The sequence below is a fragment of the Pezoporus occidentalis genome, unplaced genomic scaffold (assembly GCF_034315485.1).
Source record: "Pezoporus occidentalis ecotype Australia unplaced genomic scaffold, CSIRO_AGI_Poc_V1 ctg16, whole genome shotgun sequence".
NCBI classification, from domain to species: Eukaryota; Metazoa; Chordata; class Aves; order Psittaciformes; family Psittacidae; genus Pezoporus; species Pezoporus occidentalis.
This window is the reverse complement of record NW_026913425.1, coordinates 6,192,871-6,216,454: the sequence shown is the minus strand read 5'-3', so window position 1 is coordinate 6,216,454 and position 23,584 is coordinate 6,192,871. Positions and strand designations below refer to the sequence as shown.

Genomic DNA, 23,584 nt, shown 5'->3' with positions numbered 1-23,584 from the left:
AAGTTACAAAGGTGTATCTACTTTCTAAACTTCAGTCTTGTAACACATCTGGTTGTTTTTTCCTCTCTTTTTACATGATGCAGATCTTTGAAATATCTTTAAGAGAAGTATTACATCTTTGATTTTTATCTGGTGTAAAGCCACATTAACAAATACCATAATCATCCCAGAGCATTTTTATGTCCTCCCTGCAGTCTGTAGTAATAAAGAGATCTCTCTACCTCAAAGGATCTGGCAGCTCTTCCGCTCTTGTCTTCAAGGCTTCCCTTTACAAGGACCACCCTTCAGTGGTGTTGAGTGAGGCATGACCTTGCCAGACCAGCCCCATACATTTGCTATATAAAATAGCTAGAGTTCCAAAAACTTCAGATCCATTTCAATACAAAGCACAGCAGCTTCTCCAGTATGTATTTATTTGCTTAAATTAATACAATACCTCATACATGCTTTTACTGTTGAGATATAAAGCCAGAAGCTGAGTATTCACAGATATTTGGTCTATTTTTTGAGCTGGGGCTTTGAATAGGAACACAGCATTCTACGCAAAATAAATATACATCACTTTATTTGCAAAATCTGTTAGAAGTACAAAATGTTAGCTCTGTTACATCTTGTTCAGCTAAGCAGACATGACATTTCCCAAACTGTTAATAATTATTAAAAACTTCTTGGAACAATAAATACAGTACTTATATTACTTCTTAACTGTACACTCATAATAGCAGAGTCCAGCAGCACCGTATGAAGAGAGAAATAGGAGTATAGCTAGTAGATCAACAGAGAGTTGTAAAAAGATGGGTGCAGTAGCATTACCTGGTCTTTCCAGCAAATTGTTTTACAGGACACAGCATAGGATAAACTTCTATCATAATATCATGTTTTATCCTTTGAGCTGCTGAACACAGAACACCTGTCTTTGCATTTACAGGCTGGAGGCTGTCCTCAGCCAGGAAGAACTCAGGTTAACAAGGAGATGGCTGAGACCTGGTAGCTAGACACAAACCAGTTTGTTCCTTGGTTACCTACTTCACCTTCCCAGTAAATACGCTGTCTTTCTTCACCCAGTTTTTGACTTTTCATCTGCATGTACTCTGTTTTGTACAGTGTTTTGCAGAATTCTCCCTGCTGACCTTAACAGCAGACAAGTCTCTAACGTAATAAACCACCTGCATTCACTTGCCCATACTCATTATGGTGTGGCCAATTTGCCTCTCCTCAACATGGCTTCTTGAAGCATCTTTTTATATGAGTTTGGAAAGCATCTCGGTTGTATGAGTTTGGCCACTCTTATTTGCTCTGGTGCTCTTCAAGAGGATGGAATTAGGCTTCTTACAATGATACACAGAAAGAGTATGGATGTGATTTAATACAGAGGTGGTAAAGATTGGGCTTTAATTTTATGTGTTACCATGAACTGAACACCCAAATAGCAGAGAAGAGTCAGGCAAATACCTTTTTTCTACAACATAGCAAGAAGAAGGTATATAGATTAGGAAGGAGGAAAAAGAAAATATATCCCCTAAGGTCCAGGACACAGTACTTCTGAACCTCTATTCAAAGCATAACAAGGAAGCTAATCTCTCAAAAATTAGAAATGGGAAATAACTTCATTATGAGAGCAAATTTCTATAAAGCATTTTCAAAGCTATTAAAAAGCAAAGGCCGTTACTGTCTGTTCCCAAAACGGTGCCAATGTAAATAGCGTGAAAATAACTTATGTTTGAAAAGCAAGGTGCTTCACAATGAAGACTGTTATTTCACTTTTAATTTGTCCCTTGGGGCCTCTTTTAACAAGTGTCTTAAACCCAGCTGCATTATGTTCTGCAGTAAGGAGGACTATCATCTCCTAACCTTTTTGCTTGGGTCACTTGGCACTGTCTCCTTATCTTAGTAATAGTTTTGTTTGTAATTCCTCTGACTGGTGACTTAATGGTTTTAGATGAGCTCTTTACTACTCTAACATGAATTAGCCTTGGGTGTTTGTGAATTAGTTTTGTGTGACTATGTGACTGGGCACAGTCTCAAGGATTCATTGTAATGGAATATTCTCTGCTTTCTAGGAAGAATGAAAGAAAATGAATTTACATTACAAATTATTCCTAAATAACATTGCCTTTCTGGGGGTCTCTACTCCTTTCCACCTGTCTGTATGTGGCTGGCAGTTGGTTTTACTCCAATAAGAAGCAGGATTGTAGAAGTGGGTAATTTGGCTGCAGTGACAATGTGGCTGAAAGTGTTTGGGTTTACAGACAATCCAGACAATCCAGAACTGTTTTCAGTGATTTCCTTTCCTAACGACATGTCTGGCACTTTCCCTTATGAAGTCTGTAAGGGAACTCTGAATTGTACGCATACTTCCAGCAGACGTCAGGTTTGTGGTTATGCTATCTACTGGGAGCTGAGCTCTGCTGAAAAGGTTTTCTCTGCTCTGTTTACCTGGAGTGCTTTTGGTATGTAACATTTGTCTCTTTCAGTATAGGGTTGGTCTAGCTGTGCCATAACACCCTCCAATGCATAGACAACAGAGCTTTACAATGCAAAGGCTGCATGTCTTTACCTACCACAAAAGTGAGGGGAGCTGCTAAGTTCATTTGCATGCGCACCATTCTAGAAATTACAACCAGGCTCCTGATTCTCTGTTTATTCTTATTATAGGAACTAGTATGCCTGAAAGGTGGAGTGGACTGATCTTGGATCATGAATATCTGGAAACTACACTACTTTGAGAGAGACATTTCTAAGAGTCAGGGTCTCACAGGTCTTGGCTGTATGCACTCTCAAATAGGAGCTTTTGTCTGACAGAGACAAGATATTGCCAAGAAGGCAGCCGAAGGACTTGTTCCTATTTCTAACAGGCAAGCTAATAAACCACGCTGAATTTCTACCTGATCATTTCTCTGAAAACGTTCTGATTCTTCTGCTTGTCCAGTGTCTTCCTGAAAGAAAGATGGCTCCTTTTCCAAGAGGAGTGACAAGCACTAGAAGCAAGTAAGTTGAATGTGTATGATAAAACAATTCATCACTGAAAAAATATGGATATGCATCTCCGAAATACACCTTATTTTGAAAGATATTAATTCTAGGCCTAACATGACCTACACTCCACTTCAATTTGGCATACCCTGTATGCCAGCTGTAGAGCTCATTACATTTTAGAAGAGTCACCTGCGTGTTACAGCTTCTTTTATCAACAGCTTTTCTGCTCTTCAGAGTCTTTATTATACTGTGCTTGAGCCATGAAAATTGAAACTGCCTTCTGCAGCCTCAGACTACATAAACCCAGCTTTATGTGATCATTAAGGGCTGCTGCCCTGTGAACACTGATTAACTGGTAGGTATGAGAATCATCAGTGAGTGGTTTCTAATAATGTCAGAGAGTTGCAGCTACATGACTTTAGCCTTAGGAAGCCGTAAGTCTATGATTATATTTAATTATAACTTGCTATGTATTAAGCATGATAGCAAGGTAATTCAAATCAAGACCTTGGCAGGTAAGTGAAGAAGGCAATCGTATTTAGATACGATGTACCATATATATAGATTTAAACCATTTGAGTGGGTTTATGAATGGGTATGAATGACATAGGACTAATTAAATGACTTATTAAATCTTTATTTCCTTATAAGCAATAGGGTGGAGTGGGGCTGTTTGTAGTCTACTTTGAAGATGCAGGAATCAATGGGCTGATCAAATTATTCATTCAATTAATGGAATGTGCTTAATGGAATTGTGGCTTCTTAGCATCTGTTATGAGAATCAAAAGAATGAAAAGTTGTGAATGACTCAGTAAAAACAGCATGAGTGGAATTCTTCTGAAAGGCCTGCAGGTTACTGCTCAAACCATGTTGATAAAGGAAAAATTTCTGACTCGGTAAAGAGGAAATACAAAACCAATTTTCCTCTGTGATGTGCTGCTCGCCCTATAAGGGCTCTTTTTTTGCCATATCTTCTAAATAAAATCAGCTCAGACCTGTGTATTTCAAAATCAGCCCTACAAGCCAAGACAAACTGAAGAGATAAAAGGCAAAATTGCATCTTTTTCTCTATTAAATTACTCATATTGCTTTATGTGTAATTACAGCAAAACTTGCAAATGCTACATGCTGCTGCTGTTCATTATATGTTGGTCTGAGCAGACAGTAAAACATGTCAGCACAGTCCATGCTACTTCACTTGAAGAACTGATGAATACTCCCATACTGACTGAAACATAGCAAAGCACAAACATTCCTTGTGCCAGAGAAAAAGCTTCTGTGACTGCAATAAATTCCAGTCCTTACAGAGCTGCCCTTCACCATATCACAAAACATTACTATTTCTTCTTGATTTCTTTCCCATTTCTCATTATAAGTGGTTGAACTGTCACTTCACTAGATGGAAGTATTTGGACTGTGTTAGTTCTGAGAATGACAACACTTCCGTGTGTATCATGTTTAACAGTACTCTTACTTACACTGTGAAATACTTAGCACTGAGATTATTTTTTTTTTTGAGATTTATAGTTAGAATTCTTCATATGTTTAGTCAGATAATAAATCAAATGCTAGAATACGTTGCTTTTTGATAACTAGAAAATTGCGTATGTCTCTACCATCCCAGATAAACGAAAAATAAGCTTCTTTACCTACCCCACTGTCTGATCAAACATAAATGGGTAAGTATTAAAATGTTATTTTTCAATATCTATTGCATTTCTTTGTGACCTTGAACTGCTTTATATTTTTAATATATGTGTTTTACCTTAAATTATTTTTATTCATTGGCTTGTTTTTTTTTTAAAGACTACTACAAAATTCCAGGTATTGACAAATTACAGTTCATGTTAAAAGCTATCTAGTTCCCATTTTCCAGACTTTTTTAAATGTCCATTTTAAATGCCTATAAGCATTGTTTGTTTTTCAACTTTTCTTTCCAGCAATTCTTTCAAGCTCTTGTTCCTGTGCTTGAAATACAAGTAATCAGAGAGAGAGTGGCCAAGCCTGGCCTTTTCAAAGGATCTAAAGCTGAGGTGTTCTTTGTCGTTTGTAAGGTCTCTCTCTCCTTGGCTCTCCTGTTTGTCTGAGCTTCCTGTTCTATTCTCCAGTCGTCCCTCACTTTGCACTTCTTCTTTCTCATTGCAGTAGGACTCTCTGAAGTCCTTCATCATGCACTCAGGTTTGCCAGACAGATCCTGAGCCGTGTATAGCTTATTGTCATCCTGGTGGTACATGGCAGGGGTGTACCTCTCTGCCTCATAGCAGTTGTCCTCCTCTTCTTCCTGGCATGAGCTTCCCTTGGCACTCTCGCCATCTGAATGGAATGAGATTCCCTTCCCTTGGCTTTTCTGGGAAAGATCAAAGGGCTCTTCCTGTTCCAAGCTTCTTAAGACATTTGTCTGGGACAGAGCAATTCTTCCTCTTCCAAAACCTTGTAGTGGTTTGAGGGAGGAGAAAAGGAACAATTTATATACGTGATACATGGTTAAAAAAAACAGAATGTGAGGTGGCCTCTCATTTCATACTTTACCATTGTTTTCCATTCAGCTGTCTCAAGTACTTTACTGTTTACATCTCATGACATCTCCTTTGAGATACTGTTAAAGAAGTACTATTGTATACACTTCACAGTCAGGTTATGACACAGAAAACATTGTGCTGGACATGCCAAACGCTGGATTAGGGAGCTAGGGATAAAAGTGAAGTGGCCTGGCCCCTTTTAACTATTTTTGCCAGCGTACATTCCCTCTTCCTTCTTACTTCTTTAGAAATGAAAACTTTGATCTAAAGCATCACACGCCATGACCAAAGCCCCAGGTTTTGTACTTCTTTTTTCTTTTTTTTTTTTCCAGACGGTTGGAAAAGATTAAAAACATTTTAATGTGATTGTTCTATAAACACTTCAGTTCAAAGTTACCACTTCAAAATGAAATGACAATCAAGTCTCGGCAGCCTACAACCTTCACTCTCCTTAATTTTTCATCTTTCAGCCACTGAGAAGCCATTCATGCCACTGAAAAAGCTCTGTGCAATAGGTAGTGCTTTAGCTTGAGGAAATCGTTTTGAACAAATGATGATTTTTAGCAGTGCAGTGTAGTCTGAGCATAGTCCTAGATCTGGTTTATCTCAATATTTGTCAGCATCTCCTATCTTGCTGGAAATCCAGGCATTATCTAGGAGGCATCCATGGACTCAAATACACTCTGAGCATTGGGACACACTGAAGAAGATTCAGACAGTTTGATTTGGTTTTTTTTTCCCTTAGTAATTGATCAATGCAGCCTTACTAGATACAGCTGCTAATCTGCAACAGTTTGTATTTGTTAAAATGACTCATGAGGAGGTGGCAACCCTTACAAATTGCCTGGTGTCTGACAGCCTCAAGGGCTGAAAAATCTCTGTACACTGAAAAGCTCTTAGGCTGTCTTCAATTATGAGTAATTGCATAACCAGCATAGTGCTGTGGGAGATTTACAGGAAAAAAAAAGAGCTATTTATCTCATTACCTGTTGGGAACTTTGTAAATTTTTATGCCAAATGTAGTTAGAGTGTGTGTTTTACGTGTGTGTTAAGCTGTCTTGAAGATTGAATTTGAGGAACACCAAAAAATCTTACCTATGAAAGAATTATTTATCCAGAAAGTCTTAAGACACAAAATATCTTGGATACTGAAACTTTTGAAACTATCTTCCCTAATTCCCAATTTCCCTGGGTAGTCAAAAATCCATGTCTCCTCTTACCCACGTTTCTTTGCAAACTGGCTCTTGAGCCTTTGGTAACACAGCTATGTCAATATGGTACAGAATAGCCAAGGCTTCCCGACAGAGAGCCATTCAGGCTTCCATTCCAGACTGGAATTCAATAGGCAGTGAGCAAGACCCATGGAGTGTTCTAGCTTTTTTGTTTGTGTCAGTTTTGAAAGAATTTATGATGTACCTCAAACATAAGAGAAAATACAAACTCGTACACAGATACGAGTGGGCGAAAATATCTGCTTGTCCATAGCTGTTAGGCTGCGGTGTGTCAACCTCTAGGATTCAAGTCCCTTGCAGCTGTAATGTTTATTCAAAAATAATGGAACTATACCCTCAGTCAGGAAGATTATGTCATCCAATCGCTCCCCTGCCCAAGTACATACACCACAGCCTCCCCAAGACTGATTCTCCACCAGCTCGCTCCCATTTGTATCTCAGAGTACCTACATGCTAAGAGAAACTCTGTGGTGCTGCGGACACTACACCTTCTCACAGCAATGGATAGGGAGGCCTGGGCTTAAGTACAAGAACATTTGGTACGGCTTGATAAATCTTCTAAGCTCATACTATTGAATGTATTCTCCCTAACACCTGACAACAGCAACTTAGTACGCTAGAAGTATTTCTTTTCTGCTCATAAATGCTGTCGCATTTTGCCTCCATCTATTCCTCCATCTCAGTCTGTACCTGTGTGTTATCAGATATCTAGTCTGAAAGATCTCCAAGACAAGGGTCACTACCTTGGGGATCTCTGATCTGTATCACTGAAGTGACACAAATAGTTAATGACAACCTCCAGAGCTTATGGGATTAAATCTCTCCCAATCACATTGGATCTGTAGTACAAAGCCCATTTGGGTTTACAGATATGCATCTTCAAATCTCTCAGAGAATAGCCTTGCTGAAAAATATTACCTTGAGAATGAAATCCTCGTTCCATAACCCCATGTTTGACTTTCATGTGCCTGGTTAGGTTCCCCTTCAAGGTGAATTTGCTGGGACAGTAGAGGCACTTGAAAGGCTTACTGTCCGAGTGCAAGTGCATGTGTCCCATTAGATTGTGCATTCTGTTAAATTCTTTTCCACAAAGCTGCAAAAAAAAGTAAAAATGAAAATGATTAGTTCAAGCGGGTACAAGCAGAACATTTTGAAAGGAAATAGGACCTGTTCTTCTCAACTTGAGCCCTGGTGGCTTCTGGCTACAATTTGTTTTTCAAAGATACAGACAAAAAAACTATGGACGGGAATATGCAGTTAAGTCTGATCTACCTAAGGCCTTCTGCACTGCTGTCATTTTTTAAATTTGGTGAGTAGAACACACAGTCAAGGGTTCTCCAAAAACAGGGAATGTTCTTGTAAGGAGGTGAGAGGCTTAAGTGTGTAACCTGGAAGGCTCTTAATTTTAATGAAATGCAAAGTATAACTTTCTGCACTGGTGAACCATTTTGTTTGTAGTTTATAAATCTAGCCTTTAAGCAGGAGCAACACCAGACAGAGATAGAGATACAGAATAAAACTAATGAAGGTTTTCTGTGAAACAGTCAAACAGAGTGTTACTTCTCATTAAGTGGAAATGAAATGGCTGCACATTTTGCTTAAACTAGAAAAAGCAATTCCTTTTTTTTCTTTTTACTCCCCTGTTTTTCTCTGATCCTCTTATCTTCTGTTTACCAACTTCTGTGTTTCAGTCTCTCTGGTGAGTAAGCTGGAATTTAAATAGTCATGGGGCTGCAAGAATGACTCAGCTTTTCCTGAAGCATGCTCCTCACTGATCATGCTCAACAATCCATTGATTGTGCAGGTTTGCCTTTAATGAAACAGTAAGGGGGATTTTTTTTTCCATTATTATTGTTTATCTAGATGGATCCTTTTGTAATCTAGTTCCTTATGAATCAAAGGTATTCTCAAGACATGAGAGTTTGAGATCACTATTACAAGCTTCTAGTCTTACTTGTCTTCTGGTCTTTCCTTATTAGGATTTATAATTTTATTCACATTCAAGTGGCTGTTTCCACCCTCTGCAAACTTTGGTGTTTGCTTTCTACTTCAAGTCCTTTCTTAGGAATAGTTTTACCATCAGATGTTTTTTCTTTACAGTCTTTATCGCTATATGAACCAGAATCACCATTACTGAGTAAAACTAACTTCTATCAAGCAGTGTAGTCATTGAGGAGAAAATTACTAAAAAACAGTTGTTGAGATTCCACCAAAATTTTGGTCTAATCTGAATTCTGATTTATTTGGATAGTACAGACGGTCTGTTACAGTACTTTTTGAGTCAAATTCACAAAGCCATCACCTGGAATATGTGGATGATATGTAGATAGTGGAATGATCCTTGGTGAAATAGTACTGTATCTTTTGTATTTTAAACCATTTCTTGAGGGGAAAATGAAGCATTCCGTTAATACAGACATTTACAGGGGTATTGTGTTCAAATAAAAGCTTGGGCTGAGTCAGTGCTGCAAAAAGAGAGTTTGGAAATATTCACTTGCTTTCAAAAAACTATTTGCTTCAGCTGCGTAAGTTCTCTTCCATGATTTGCTCTTTGTGATTTTGCTAAACTTAATATTCTGACAAATTTATCAGCAAAATGTTCACCAAGATGGGGAGCTGGGGTGGGGGAAGCCACTGAAAATGAGATATCAATCAGTAAAACTAAAATGTCTGATTCCAAGGGTCATCCACCCACTTAGGAAAGAGGACTGTCTCTTTGCATTTGAATGAAGTTAATATGCTTGAGGACTTGTATTCAGGGAAAGGAATGCACAAAAAAAAAACCCAAAACCACTCTGAAAGTGATGGGGGAAGCAAAGAGGAGAAGCAGCACTGATGAACACAGAAAATTTGCAAGGAAGAACAACAGCTGATTATATCTTAACAGCTGCTGGAATGACCTATGACATGTCAATGTTTCTCAGGCTACAAGAATGCCAATAATAATACCCCTCAGCAGAAGGCTTCTAGTTGTCTGCTTGTGTTGTGGCTGATCTGTTTTCTCACCAGCTTTTGCTTTCCAACAGCTAGGTCTTTATTTCTCTATCTAAACTGGTAATCAGGAAAAAAAGGTTGATCAGGTGCTATATCTTTATAAGGTATTGATTATTGAAATGGGTCTAGTAGAAGCCCTTTTTTGTTGTTGTTTTGTGTTTTGGGTTTTGTTTTGTTTTGTTTTTTTGTCAAGGCAATATTTATTTATCTCCATAATGAAAAGACAGGAACTAGAATTTTGTGTATCTGAATAAATGGGGTAGGTTTTCTATATCCCAATGTCATGCACGGTCTTACGGATGTGTAATGTGTTCTTGTCCTGAAATATCCCCTGAGAACATGAGGAAATGGTAGTACAGTGAAGAGGTGTGGCAGGAAAATGAAAGAAATGCAGATATTAAAATTGTTTTTCGGGATGATTGCTCTGTGTGGCATTGTCTCTCAATAACCCATACATTTCAAAAGGCACATGATGACTTTCAGATGAGTATTCATGATCCAGAGGATGAAGGGATCAGGTTTTGTGCTCATATGCTGGAAGACAGTGACCTAGATCTAGCTGGGTTTCACGACCAGTGCTTAAAGAACAGCCTGAGCCTGCAGACCAAACCAGGAAGGTGTACAAGATTTTCTCTCTGTGAAAGGGCAGGGTTGTGAGCACTGATCAGAGTCCTGAGCCGGCTGCATGAGAGGGAGCTCCAGCAGAACTCTTCACAGAGCACATTAACAGTGAAGGGGAATCAAAGTTTATGCAAGAGATCTTGGGATAGGAGGAGCAGCATGGTTTACTTGTGGAACTTTTGTTAGGCTGTCTATATTAGACAAAGTAAAATTCAAGCCCTGAAGGGAAGGACCTCAGCTGCAAGTCTGCTGAACACACTTCACTGCACTAGCTGGTGAAATGGACTGAAGTAATTTAGATCAACGCTAGATTTTGTCTTCCTATGTCACCACTTGAAGTATCACCTTTCTAGATTTGTCAGTCTGTTTTGTTTCTTCCAAAGTACTTATCTCTCACATTTCCTTTGGCTTCATTACATTCTCTGCTGGAGGCCTAAAATATTGCTGACTTCAGCACTAAAAGCAATGGTATGTTTCACAGAAGCTTCCTCTACAAATCAGGATTAGCACTATTGCACCAGTTGGTGCAACTCCTTCAGAACTCTTCAGTGGTTTTGGGTGGAGGGGGTTGTTGTTTTTCTTTTAAACAGAAATTAAAAAGGCAGCATGGGCTCAGGCCTTTAAACACTACAGAGAAGTTCAGTCTTCAGACAAAATTTAGACACAGATACTGGCTGCAGCTGGATGAGGAAACAGAAGGGACAGCTATTTGCTACTCCCTCACTTCAGATAGTCTGTGCTTAGCTGTGATTAGACACATAGGAAAGCCTCATGTTTTCTTTTGCTGTGAGAAAAAGGTAAAGAAAACCATTGCATGTGGTGAAGTAGAAAGGCTACTGGCTGTGCTCTCTTTCCCTTACATTCTTCTTTTTTTTTTTTTTCTTCATAAGAAGGGTGTTCCTTTCCTCAAAGAGAGAGGGAGAGGGAGAAAGACTGTAAACTGTCCAAAAGGACCGTGAGAAAACAGGAAGCTTTGAAAAGTACAAGAGAAAGCAAGATGAAATCTATTTGCAGGCGGTTCCCGGGGGACATGTGAGCCATTGTTAAAGCAGGCTGTTCATACAGCTATATCCTTCCTTCTGCTGAGGAGGAGCTTGGTGCCAAAAGGCTGCTATCTGGTCATTGCCTTAACCCTCTGAATACCAGCCAGAATACTTGCCCAAGTCTTTCAAGGGCCCACCAGAGAACCAAGGGATGCTCCTAACACAAAAGAGCAAATGCTAGTTCTCTCTTTGCTTGTTACAACCTACATTCTGTTCAGGGGCATCCCTGCAGCCATGGGAGAAACTGGTTTACTGTGCTTGCTTGTTTCTTTTCTCCTAGGAACACTGGGTGGGGACAGAGAAGTAAAAAAATAAGAAAAACAGGTGTTCCTGGTGGTACTCCAGTTGCCTGTTCAAGCTATTGCCATCTCCAAGTACAAATAGGCTGTCATCATCAAACCCTAAGCTGAACACAAACTTCCAGCTAATCTGCACATACTAAAAAAATAATGTGGGTCCAGATACTGCATCAGAGCAATTGATCAAACAATTGAGTTTCTTTTCTGAAATTTGAGGGATCAGATGAGGACTTTGACCAATTGGGAACAAAAGGCCAGGTTTGCAGGTATTCACACAGAATGAAAGCCTACAGAAGATTTGACACAGAATTATGCAAGCAATTCAGTAACAGAAATTATTTTATCAGTATAGACTAACATAAATTCTAGTATACAAAATAACTTTCTAGTAGGACATAAATTAAAATTAAGCAAAACCCTAAAGTTAGAAGATTTTGCTGTTATTTTTTTCAAGGTGAAATGCTGCAAAGTTGTCAAACCAAAATGCATTGACTAATTCTAACATTTTCCTACTAAGATTATCACTGAATGCCATATTTTCCTATGACATTTTGAAATTCTACATCTTTCAAGACAAAATAATACCATTTAAAATTTTTCACCCAACTCTGCTTCTCAATGATGCTTTCATTTTAAGACAATATTTAATTCCATAAAGATGTTGGATGAAAAAGTTCTAGAAATTGCTTCCAGATCAGTCTTCAGTTACTGACGCCTTAAACTGGATAATATGCTCCACTCTGTATTTATAACCCTCTTAGAGGAGATCATAGTAGGAATAAAACCTACAACCTTTGACTTGACAAGATATGACTAAAATAATGAGCCAGTTAGGCAGCAAAGGAGCAGATGCAGTGCCCAATACTGGATAAGAATATGAACACAACCAATTCATAAGGAAGATATTAGAGATGAGCACAGTCAAGAAAACCAAATCTTTAAAAGTTTATGAGGAGGGAGAGGAGGGGACGGAAAGGGAATGTCAGCCTCTGATGGGCTGGCAGAAGGCAGCAAGCTGGAATTCGCACAGAATCCTAAAAAGGCGAGAGGGTCTTAGAGGCTGCTTTGTTAAGATACTGATGTCCTGCCCTGAATTTCAGCTTGGTAATTACACTTGGCCCACTCAAATCCCTTCTGCAGCTGTATTTTTCTGTAGCTTTGTTTGAGCCTTTCTCTGAACTGTCCCACAGCATCACTATGTGAAATCGTGGCTGCTGCTTTTCTACAGTCCCCTGTGGGGTGCATGACTTGAACTGTGTTTTTAGTCACTGTTTCAAGCTGTTAAACACTTAGACTTCTGTTTGGATGGCTAAGTACTAAGCAAATGTCAGGTATGCCTCTTGTCCTCAAGCTGCTGTGGCATTGAAATGATCACAAAGCAGAAGAAAAATACTTGAGGGTGAAAGATGCTGATATTGAAGGGGAAAGGAGTAAACCACAGAAGTTTACCTCCATTATTTTGTGCTATATTATTTTGCGTTAATGCCTCTGCCACCAAATGAACTTACCTTGCATTTAAAAGGTTTGACATCAGAGTGAACAATCATGTGAGCCTTGAGCGTCTGCTTCTGCACAAAGCTCTTGAAGCACAAATGGCATTGATAGGCTCTGATGTTGGTGTGGATCAGGACATGTCGCTTCATGTTGGCCAGCAGAGTAAATTCCCGGCCACAAATTCCACATTTGTGCTCTTTCACACCCTGTGAGAAAAGGAAAAAAAAAAAAAAATCAGAAAAATCTGTAGATGGAAAATTTTCTAGATCATTTAATGTTCATTACAAAAATATATGAATTATTTATTCTTCATTAGCAAAGCAGGTAATAAATTATTACAGTTTTAACATGATTTGTTCGAGTGGTAGATATTTATGTATTTCTTTCCTGGCAAATTCTTACAAAGATCTGAAAAACAGAGAAATATAAGCTTAATGAATACTAAGTTTTCGTTCCATCAGTAAGTTTACAAATCATATGAGACATAGTCAGGAACAGAGCTTCTCTTTCCCACCCTGCTGCATGTGTTACTTATTGGTTAAACATACTTAATAGACAAGAATAAAAGCTAACCAGTTAAGAGACTAACGTAGTGCTTGCTTTTGAATGTCATTGGCTTCTAAAAAAGCTATAGCCCTGTTTTGAAGAAAGCTATAGAAGATAATCTGAAGCAACTGAGTAGTCAAGCAATGTAACCAAGTAAGGATATACATGCTACGTTTAATTTTTTACCTGGTGTTTACAGAGCATTTCTAGCACCTTTTATGCCATACAGTCATTTTACTAATGCACTATTCAATATTCTTGCTTACGCCTATATGATCTTACTGCCAGCTCCTCAAAAACTCATTTAGATGCTATGAAAATCAATGAATTTACAACTAAACACTGTAAGAGTTCAAGTATAACTTGCAGAAGGTAATGAGGATTTACAAGAGAAGTGCTGAGAGCAATTACCCCATAACAAAGAACACTCTAAACCATCCCTACTTTTGTGCTAATCAGTGTTTTTCACAGTTACTTGCAAAGCTAAAATTGTGAAAACCAACAGTGTCTTTAAGTGTCTGCCTGTCTGATGTGAGACTGCATTTGGTCAGCTAAGTGCTGTTAATTATGTCCACAGCTGAATCCACCTGCGGCTGTGGACAAAGAAGCAGAAGCTCTCTAAAGGCTCAGGGGCATTGCATTTCCTGTGACAGAAAACTACCAAGTCTCAAATTGGTAGAATTTTGCATGGTAAATCCAAAGACCAGGGAATCTCCAAAACCAGCAAAAAATTATAATCATGTAGTAGGAAAGAAAAAGCAAAAGTGGATGTAGAGGTTGTTGGGTTTTAAAAGCAAATGTGTCTATAAAACTGAAACACTGTATCTTCCTGTATTTTTAATGTCTTCCACGTAAAAGCCAAAATTCAAGTGTTAAAAGTATGCAAAGCAAATTTTTATAAAATATATGGAGTTCTGGCTTATCTTAACAGCATTTTTGTAAAGGAGGACAAGCCACTTTCAGATATTCTTGGATTGAACAGTTACATTTTCGCTGTTTTTGAAAGCAGTCTTCCTGGATGTGTTCCAAAGCCTGCTCCAGCCTAAACTGACTCTGCTGTCATTGCTGCCAGCAGTGGCAAGACTGCTACTTGATACAAATTGGCTGGGACCACGGTCCTGCTTGTCCCCTTTCATTAGCTGGCATTATGGATAACTTGTGTGAGAGGGCGGGTTGTTTTTTTTTCTCCTAGATGTCTCATTATGGTGATTCTTCCAAATCTCTTGAGTAATAATATCTCTCTTTTGCTGCAGTCTACTGCCAATCCACCTACTTCCCAATTAAGGGAGCATAGCGATAGATCTGTTTTTCAGTGGAAAATTTTTGTTAAAATCTCAGGGGGTTTATACAGCTCTACAAAATTATGTTACGTTACAGAAGGCCATTCTGAAGATAAACCCCACAGATGGAAACATGTGAATACAGTTTTGAGAAGTAATACAGGTGGTTTAATTGGACTCCCATTTATGACAGAGCACAATTTGTGTGTACTTTTTTAAGACAGACAGAGACATATGGCACCTACTATTGCCAGTGCTGCTGGAGCTTTTGCTCTACATAACACTCTCCAGCTGGCAAAGGGCCAGCATGAGGCTCTATGATCTGATTATCTTCTTTCTGAGGAGGTACATACATGTATCTTTAGTAGCCTGCAATCCCTGTACTACCTTCTGATGCGAAGTGAGATTGCTACCAGTTCTGGCTTACCTTGTGAGTTAGGGAGTGCTGTTTGAGATGGTGGGGCTGCACAAACTCCATGCCACACTCAGTGCAGATGTATGGGCGGATGTCTTTGTGCTTCATCATGTGATTTTGCAGCTGACTCGGGTACTGGAATGTCTTATCACATTCAGTGCAGTTGTATTGTATAGGGCCACGGTGGGTTGTTAGGTGTCTCTTCAGCTGAGCCAGCGTTGGGAAGTCCAGACCACACTCCACACAAATGTTCTCTCTGCCACTCTCATGCTTAGACTCGTGTGCTTTCAGCTCGCTGGGGTAGGCAAAACCCCTGCCACAGATCCTGCAGTTGTAAGGCTTGATGTCGCTGTGTTGCATCATGTGTCTCTTGAGGTGGCTGGTTTGAGTGAAAGCCTTGTGGCATACTTGGCACTTATGTGGCCGAGTGCCCTGGTGTGTCAACATATGTGTGTGCAAGTGACTCAGCTGCTTGAAAAGCTTGCCACATCGGGTGCAAGCATGTGGCTTAATGCCACTGTGCCCCAAGATATGGGTGACCAGGTTGTACTTAGATGTGTAGGACTTCTCACACATGGGGCATTGCCAGCGTTTCTGTTCACCCCCCACATCAACATAGTAACTGTCATCTATCTGAAGGTTGACATCTACTCGTTCCACTTTCTGTTTATTTTCACCACTTTCTCTTACTTCAGCTCTCCTGAAGGGTGGCTCTGGCAGTCTTTTCATTTGAAAGGGGTTCCTGAAATGAAAGTTTGGCGGCACAATAAAAGGAAACATTAAGCCAGGGTGGACTTTAGGATAATAAGGGTAAGGAGCCTGCATGAAGCCTGGGCTACTGGGCCATGCCACGTTAGGCTTCACTGATTCTTGCTTAATGGGCTTGGCTCCAAAGTGCTCCAGAGTTCTGTAGAACTGAAACCCAAAGTTGCAGAGGTCGATCATCTGGGACCTGTACTTGGGCTGTGCTGGCTGTTGGAACACCAAGGAGAGACTAGAAGAGCCTATATCATTGTGGTCTTCAGGTCTGTCTGGTGGTGACGAAGAGCCCTCGAGGGCAATGGAAGGAGGCATTTTTGTTGGCATGCTCTTACGTTTCCGAGAACCTCCTTCCAAGGACCCCTGAAATGTTTCCATGTCTCCAAGAGGAGGGCCATAGTGGAAATGTGAGAGGTGTGGTCTGAATTCTTCACCAAATGGAGTTGTTCTGTGTGGCTTTGTAACAGGGCTTAGTGGCTGCAGGCAGTGGGAGAAGGAAGAGGCTGCGGTACTGTCCACATTGAAACTCGTTTCTTCATTCTTCATCATGTTTGATTTTTCCTGTGTTGCACAAATTCCTGCAAATAAACAAACACCAAAATCTCTTTATTTCTTCCTGTTCTCCTGGATTTAACATGTTATTTTATTTATCAAGTTTGACCCATAAAATATCTTTGCAACATAAACAAGTGGTGCCATGTAGTGACACACTACTTTGCATCTGAATCTGTATGGCGAGATTTCTGCTTAATTTAATTCAACCACGCTATATGTGGGCAAAATCTTGTCCTTGGCTGTGCATGCACAGGCTCTAGAAATTGGCGGTGCATCTAAAGGATATAGCAATACAAACAGTAATGTGCACATTTATTATGGTTGTGACATGAAAAGCCAATGCCAAAAAATGTTAAACTTCTTTGTATCATTAACATGTGCTGCTGTGAGAGAAAACAATGGCCAAGAGATCTAAGGACACTGTGTACCATCAGGTTTTGCGCCATGTTTCCTGGCTTCTCTCACTTTGTATTGTAATAAGAAGGCGGAGATTAATTTATTTTCTTTGTTTTAATCCCAGAGATATTTACCTGGCAGATTTGGAGGAGGAAAAAACCTTTGACAACTCTCCAAATTACTTCCAGTTTTATAAGCCTAATCTGGAGGGTTTTTTATTTCTAAATAAATGGGCGAAATCACCACTATAAAACTAAATACAGATTTAATGTCAACAACCCCCCAGGTCTCCAGAGGAACTGACACATAAGAATGCTCCAAGCCTTACTAGTCATAGACTGTCACAAAGCAGATTAATAATTATCTTCTGGCAAAATTTTATGTTCCACTGATCAGCCGTATCCTGGGCTGCAGCAAAAGGAGCATGACCAGCAGGTCAAAGGAGGTGATCCTGCCCCTGTACTCTGCTCTGCTCTTACTGAAATCTGACTTGGAAGTATTGTGCGCAGTTCTGGTGTCCTCAACATAAAAAGGACATGGAACTGTTGGAACAAGTCCAGAGAAGGGCCACGAGGATGATCAGGGGACTGGAGCACCTCCCGTATGAAGACAGGCTGAGAAAGTTGGGGCTGTTCAGCCTGGAGAAGAGAAGGCTGCGTGGAGACCTCATAGCAGCCTTCCAGTATCTGAAGGGGGCCTATAGGGATGCTGGGGAGGGACTCTTCATTAGGGACTGTAGTGACAGGACAAGGGATAATGGGTTAAAACTTAAACAGGGGAAGTTTAGATTGGATATAAGGAAGAAGTTCTTTACTGTGAGGGTGGTGAGGCACTGGAATGGGTTGCCCAGGGAAGTTGTGAATGCTCCATCCCTGGCAGTGTTCAAGACCAGGTTGGACAGAGCCTTGGGTGACATTGTTTAGTGTCCATGGCAGGGGGGGTTGGAACTAGATGATCTTAAGGTCCTTTCCAACCCTAACTATTCTATAAGTCTAAGATTCTATACACAAAGCTTCTCCTGAATTTAGGGTTCACTTAAAATACTGAATTTTGTTTCATGTTAAATAATGCAGCTACCTTTTGTCTTTGTTCTCCAGAATCATGGAATCATTTAGGTTGGAAAAGAACATTAAGATCCGTGAGTCCAACCATAAACTTAACACTACCAAGTACACCACTGAACTATGTCCACAAATGACACATCTACATATCTTTTAAATACTTCCAGGGATGGTGACTCAACCACTTCCCCGGCAGCCTGTTCCAATGGCTGACAACCCTTTTGGTGAAGATATTTTTCCTAATATCCAATGTAATCCTCCACTGGTGCAACTAGAGGTCATTTCCTCTTGTCCTATCCCTTGTTTCTTGGGAGAAGAGACCCACACCTACCTCACTAAAACCTCCTGTAGATAACAATAAGGTCGCCCACAAGCCCCCTTTTCTCCAAGCTAAACAATCCCCCTTCCTTCAGCTACTCCTCCTAACACTTGTTAACTAGACACTTCACCAGCTTTGCTGGCTTTCTGGACATGCTTCAGCACCTCAATGTCTCTCATGCAGTGAAGCACCCACAACTGAATGCAGGATTCAAGGTGCAGCCTCACCAGTGCCCAGTACAGGGGGATGATCACTGCCCTGGCCCTGCTGGCCACACTATCTCTGATACAGGCCATGATGCTGTTGACCTTGTTGGCTGCCTGGGCACAAGCTGGCTCATGTTCAGCTCCATCAGTCAGCACCCCCAGGTCCTTTTCCACCAAGCAGCTTTCCAGCCACTCTTCCCCAAGCCTGGAGAATTTCCTGGGGTTGTTGTGGCCCAAGTGCAGGACCTGGCACTTTGCCTTGTTGAACCTCATACCACTGGCCAAAACCCATTGATTCAGCCTGTCCAGATCCCTCTCCAGAGGCTTCATACCCTCCAGCAGATCAACACTCCCACCCAGCTTGGTGTGGTCTGTAAACTTACTCAGTGTGCACACGATCCCCTCATCCAGATCATTTATAAAGATATTAAACAGAACTGGCCTCAATACTGAGCCCTGGGGTATACCACTAGTGACCAGCTGCCTAGTGGATTTAACTCCATTCAGCACCACTCTTAGTGCCCTGTCATCCAGCCAGTTCTATACCCAATGAAGAGTTGTCCTGGGTTCAGCAGTAGCAGTCATTTTTCCCCTTCTTGGTAGCTGCTGCAGTGCAGTGTTTTGACTTTCGGCCTGGGAACAGAGCTGATAACACCGATGTTTTGGTTTGGCCAAGGACTTTGTGAGCCTCATGCTCTGCCAGGGAGGAGGGGAAGCCAGGAGGAAGCAGAGACAGGACACCTGACCCAAACTGACCAAAGAGGTATTCCATACCACAGCACGTCATGCCCAGGAGGTAACTGGGAGTTACCCAGAAGGGCTGGGAGACTGCGGGGTTGGAGGAGGTATCGGTCGGTGCTTGGTCGGGCCTGGGGGGTGAGTTATCGGTCGGCTGGTGGTGAGGTGTTGTCTTCTCTTTCCTTGCTATCTCCTTTATCATTGTTATTACTGGTGGTAGCAGTAGTGATTTGTGTTATACCTTAGTTACTAAACTGTTCTTATCTCAACCTGTGGGAGTTGCATTCTTTTCGATTCTCCTCTCCGTCCCTCTGGGAGTAGGGGGGAGGGAAAGAAGGGGGGGGAGTGAGTGAACGAGTTACCTGACTGGGTTTAAACCACGACAAGAGTACACCCATCCAAGCCATGAGCAGCCAGTTTCTCCAGAATGCTGAGAAACAGTGTCAAAGTCTGCACTGAAGTCTAGATAGACAACATCCACAGCCTTTCCCTCATCCACTATGTGGGTCACCTTGTCATAGAAGGAGATCAGGTCGGTCAAGCAGGACCTGCCTTTCAAAAACCCATGCTGACAGGGCCTCATTGTGCTTGCCCTGTACATGCTGTTTGGTGGCACTCAAAATGATCTGCTCCAGAATGTTCCCTGGCACCAAGGTCAAACTGACAGGCCTGTAGTTTCCTGCGTCATACTTCCAGCCCTTCTTGTAGATGGAGGTCACATTTACCAATCTCCAATCTCCAGTCAGCTGGGACCACCCCAGTTAGCCAGGACTGCTGATAAATGGTGGAAAGCAGCTTGGTGAGAACTTCTGCCAGGTTCCTCAGTACCCTTGGGTGGATCCCTCATGGTTGCATAGACTTGCATGTGTCTAAATGGTGTACCAGGTCAATAACCATTTCCTCTTGGATCATGGGGGCTTAATTCTGCTCCTCATATCTGTCTTCCAGGTTGGGGGGGGGCACCCAGAGAACAGCTGGTCTTGTTATTAAAAACTGAGGCAAAGAAGTCATTAAGTGCCTCGGCCTTTTCCTCATCCTTTGTCACTCTTTCCTTTGCATCTAATGCAGGATGGAGATTGTCCTTAGCTCTCCTTTTGTGGCCAATGTATTTATAGAAATATTTTTATTGTCTTTTAAGGCAGTAGCCAGATTAATTTCTAGTTGGGCTTTGGCCATGCTAATTTTCTCCATGCATAACCTCATGACATCCTTGTAGTCCTCCTGAGGGATGCACTTATCTGTGTGTGCATGTGTGTTTATGTACATTCATCCATCCAACCAGGCAGAGGTTGTGCTGGAAAACCAGACATATTTTCCCTCTGTCACCTGTGACACATTGATGCTATTTATAACCCTGTTCTTGGAAATGCTGGGTGGAGAGCATGAAGGTGGTTGGAGTATTAGAGATACTCCTGTTTCTTTTTCAGGAGGCTCCATGTTGGATAAAACTGCTTCTAAATATAGATAAAAGCACATCTCTGTGACCTAGTTAGGCTGTGGACAAAAGAAGGCATTTTAAAAATGGTCTTGCAAGCAAATTACTTCCTTATAACAGGTTAGACTGTAGAATTATCTTTGAGATACTGTTTGAAGCCAAAGGCTCAGTGATGAAATTTTAAGATGGAAAATTTGCACAAAGGAATCAATCAGTGCACAGATAAGCAGTAGTAACCAAAGCAAAAATTGTAGGAGCTCTAAACTGATTATTCAGAAAACATCTGTGGTAGTAGAAAAGGCGGCAAAAAAATTGCTTAAAACTGGGACAAGTGTTTAATAATTATACCAGGATGTGACTTTTAGTCCCTGACTCACTGACTGGATATGGTGTACGTATATATACACACACTATGTGTATGCTATTTCTGTGTTTGTATGTGTATATAAGTAATATACGTAACTGTGTATGATCCATCAGAAACGTTTGTTAGGGAATATGCATTCTGCTATGTTTCCTAAGTATCCTATGTATCCTAAGTCCCTGGGCAAAATAAGGTGCAATTAAATCTCGAAGACTCTTTTGGTGCAAAGGCTTGGCTTACTAAAAAGGGAGAAGGGAAGAGGAATCCTTTGAATACCAAAAAGGACTCCACATTTTTTTCCTAAAGGGAAAAAAAGTTTGGTTTTGGGTTGGGTTTTTTTCAGAATTCAGCTTAAGCAAAGTTAAACTCCCACAACTCGAACATAAATTACACCTGTACACCAAAATCTTACCTTCAAAGTATGGGCCTGTTCCTCAAATATCTTTCATCTTGTGTAATTGATTCTTTCCCAGCAGCATGGGTATAAAATGCTTCAGAAAGCCCACAACAATTGAAAACCCAGCTATGTTATTTACTGCTTTTGTTAGATTACTGAAATACTGCCAAAAACACACAGAAGTGACGGAGTTGTGACTAATTGCTCTCTTGTCTCTTGTCTGCCAGTTACTCCCTTCTTCCACTGCCTGCATTATGCAAAATTTCAATCTTTCTGGAATACAGACTCATGGCAAAGGCTGTAGAATGGCTTTAAATTATTAGAAAGAGTTAATTTTGTTGCACTACTAACCTTTGGCTGCTTTCACTGAGCTTATGGGTTTATCCCACTGTCCACAGCTACACACATCACAGGACCAAACCTACGGAGGAAAGTATTTAAACAGTCAGTGACCATCAGTCAGAAAGGTGCTACACAATCCAACAAAAGAGAACCTAAAAGGGGAGGGAGAGTAAATTGTACTGTATTTTTTTATATTTACAATATATTGCAATATTTACTATATTACAATATATTGCAATGCAAATACTTTCTGCTTTTTTTTTTTTTCTCTTCAATCTGCCAAACACCATGGTGGAGAAATTAATTAAGGAAATATTAGATGAAACCTATCTTCCCATCTGCTTTCATGCTGATAGCAAACCCTTACTAATTTCTACGGAAGCATGATCTTCACTTGATCAGAACTTAATTCCATAAACATTTGAGTCCTGAAGAAATCGTAGAAGAGACTACAGATCTGATCACCATGCAAGAAATAGCTAAGGAGCTTCAAAGCTTTTAACTGCAGCTCCCCAGTAATTTTGTTCTGTATGACTCTGGAGTGGCTGATCTCATTTTAATACTCAACAATAAATAATGAGGGTGTGAATTGAAAAGCATTTGTTTCAAATATCTCTTAGGGATCTTTTGTGTTTCCTATAAAAGCACTTTAAAACGTCTTTCTTTCTTCAGCACTTAGTATTTGAATTGTAATACTATGTAGCACAGCAGCTTGTGATTCTAAACACTGAGTTTAGTTTAAACCTGGATAGATATTATAAAATTCTATCTTTTATCAGTAGCATTTCAGCTCCTCAGTTTTGAAAACTTGGTCTGGAAATCTCACTGAGACAGGGGTTTTCATGCTGTATTGGCACTTAAACTTTAAAAAAAAACACTAAACCTAGCACTCCAGAGCTTATTAAAAAGTTAATTTCTTTTGAACAGAGAAGCATCCTCACAGTTTCTTTCTATATGTAAATACTTGGAAATACATGATTTTGAAAAATAGAATAGGAAACGAGCTCCCTCCCCACACTTTCAAAAAAAGAAAAGAAATACTCCAGTGAGTTCAGGTAGTTATTGAAATATTTCCACAATAGAATGTTTATGCAACACCTAATAATGTTGTTAACTTCCATTAAAGAGGAACAGTTTAATACACAATATGAATCCCCTTTTATTTTCTCATTTCCTTTTACCATATTTTTACAAAGGATTAAAAAAGTATGTAAATCATGCTATTCACTCTACAAGCATATGATTCTTACAGTTTCCAGTTAATATTCTGCGCTGAAGTCAGCAGCAAATTTTCTTTAGACTTCAGTAGAACAAACGTGGTGCATGAAAGTGTCTTCTAATAATAAAAATGTGAGGTGGTGAATTTTCTCAAGCTTAAATACTGAATACTACTGTTCTGATTTTGCTCTTGGGCAACACGAAGCTAAAACCATAAATGAGACCAAGATGAGTGAAAGTTTTATGTACTCCCTAACAAAGGGAAATGGTCTACTTTATTAGGAGATTTGCACTTGTGTTTGCTCTTTCACAAGAAGATGAAACACAGGAAAGTGGAAGAAGTGTAAAGGTGGCTGAATAGACTGAACGGCTTC

The 23,584-nt window shown here is 40.2% G+C and overlaps 1 protein-coding gene across 3 annotated transcripts in view; it reads right to left on the bottom strand.

The window, feature by feature from the left end:
* Positions 1–548: 548 nt before the first annotated feature.
* ZNF366 (zinc finger protein 366) overlaps positions 549–23,584 on the bottom strand; it is a 37,123-nt gene continuing 14,087 nt past the window's right edge. For 2 of the 3 annotated variants that reach the window (XM_062612472.1, XM_062612474.1), the window contains exons 2-6: positions 22,002–22,071; positions 15,433–16,757; positions 13,194–13,385; positions 7,647–7,821; positions 549–5,407 (exon numbers count right to left, since the gene is read on the bottom strand). In XM_062612472.1, the coding sequence (XP_062468456.1) occupies positions 4,872–5,407; positions 7,647–7,821; positions 13,194–13,385; positions 15,433–16,728 (2,199 nt within the window). In that variant the 5' untranslated portion in view covers positions 16,729–16,757; positions 22,002–22,071 and the 3' untranslated portion in view covers positions 549–4,871. The remainder of the gene's footprint in view (positions 5,408–7,646; positions 7,822–13,193; positions 13,386–15,432; positions 16,758–22,001; positions 22,072–23,584) is intronic. The other variant, XM_062612471.1, reaches the window with a different exon arrangement.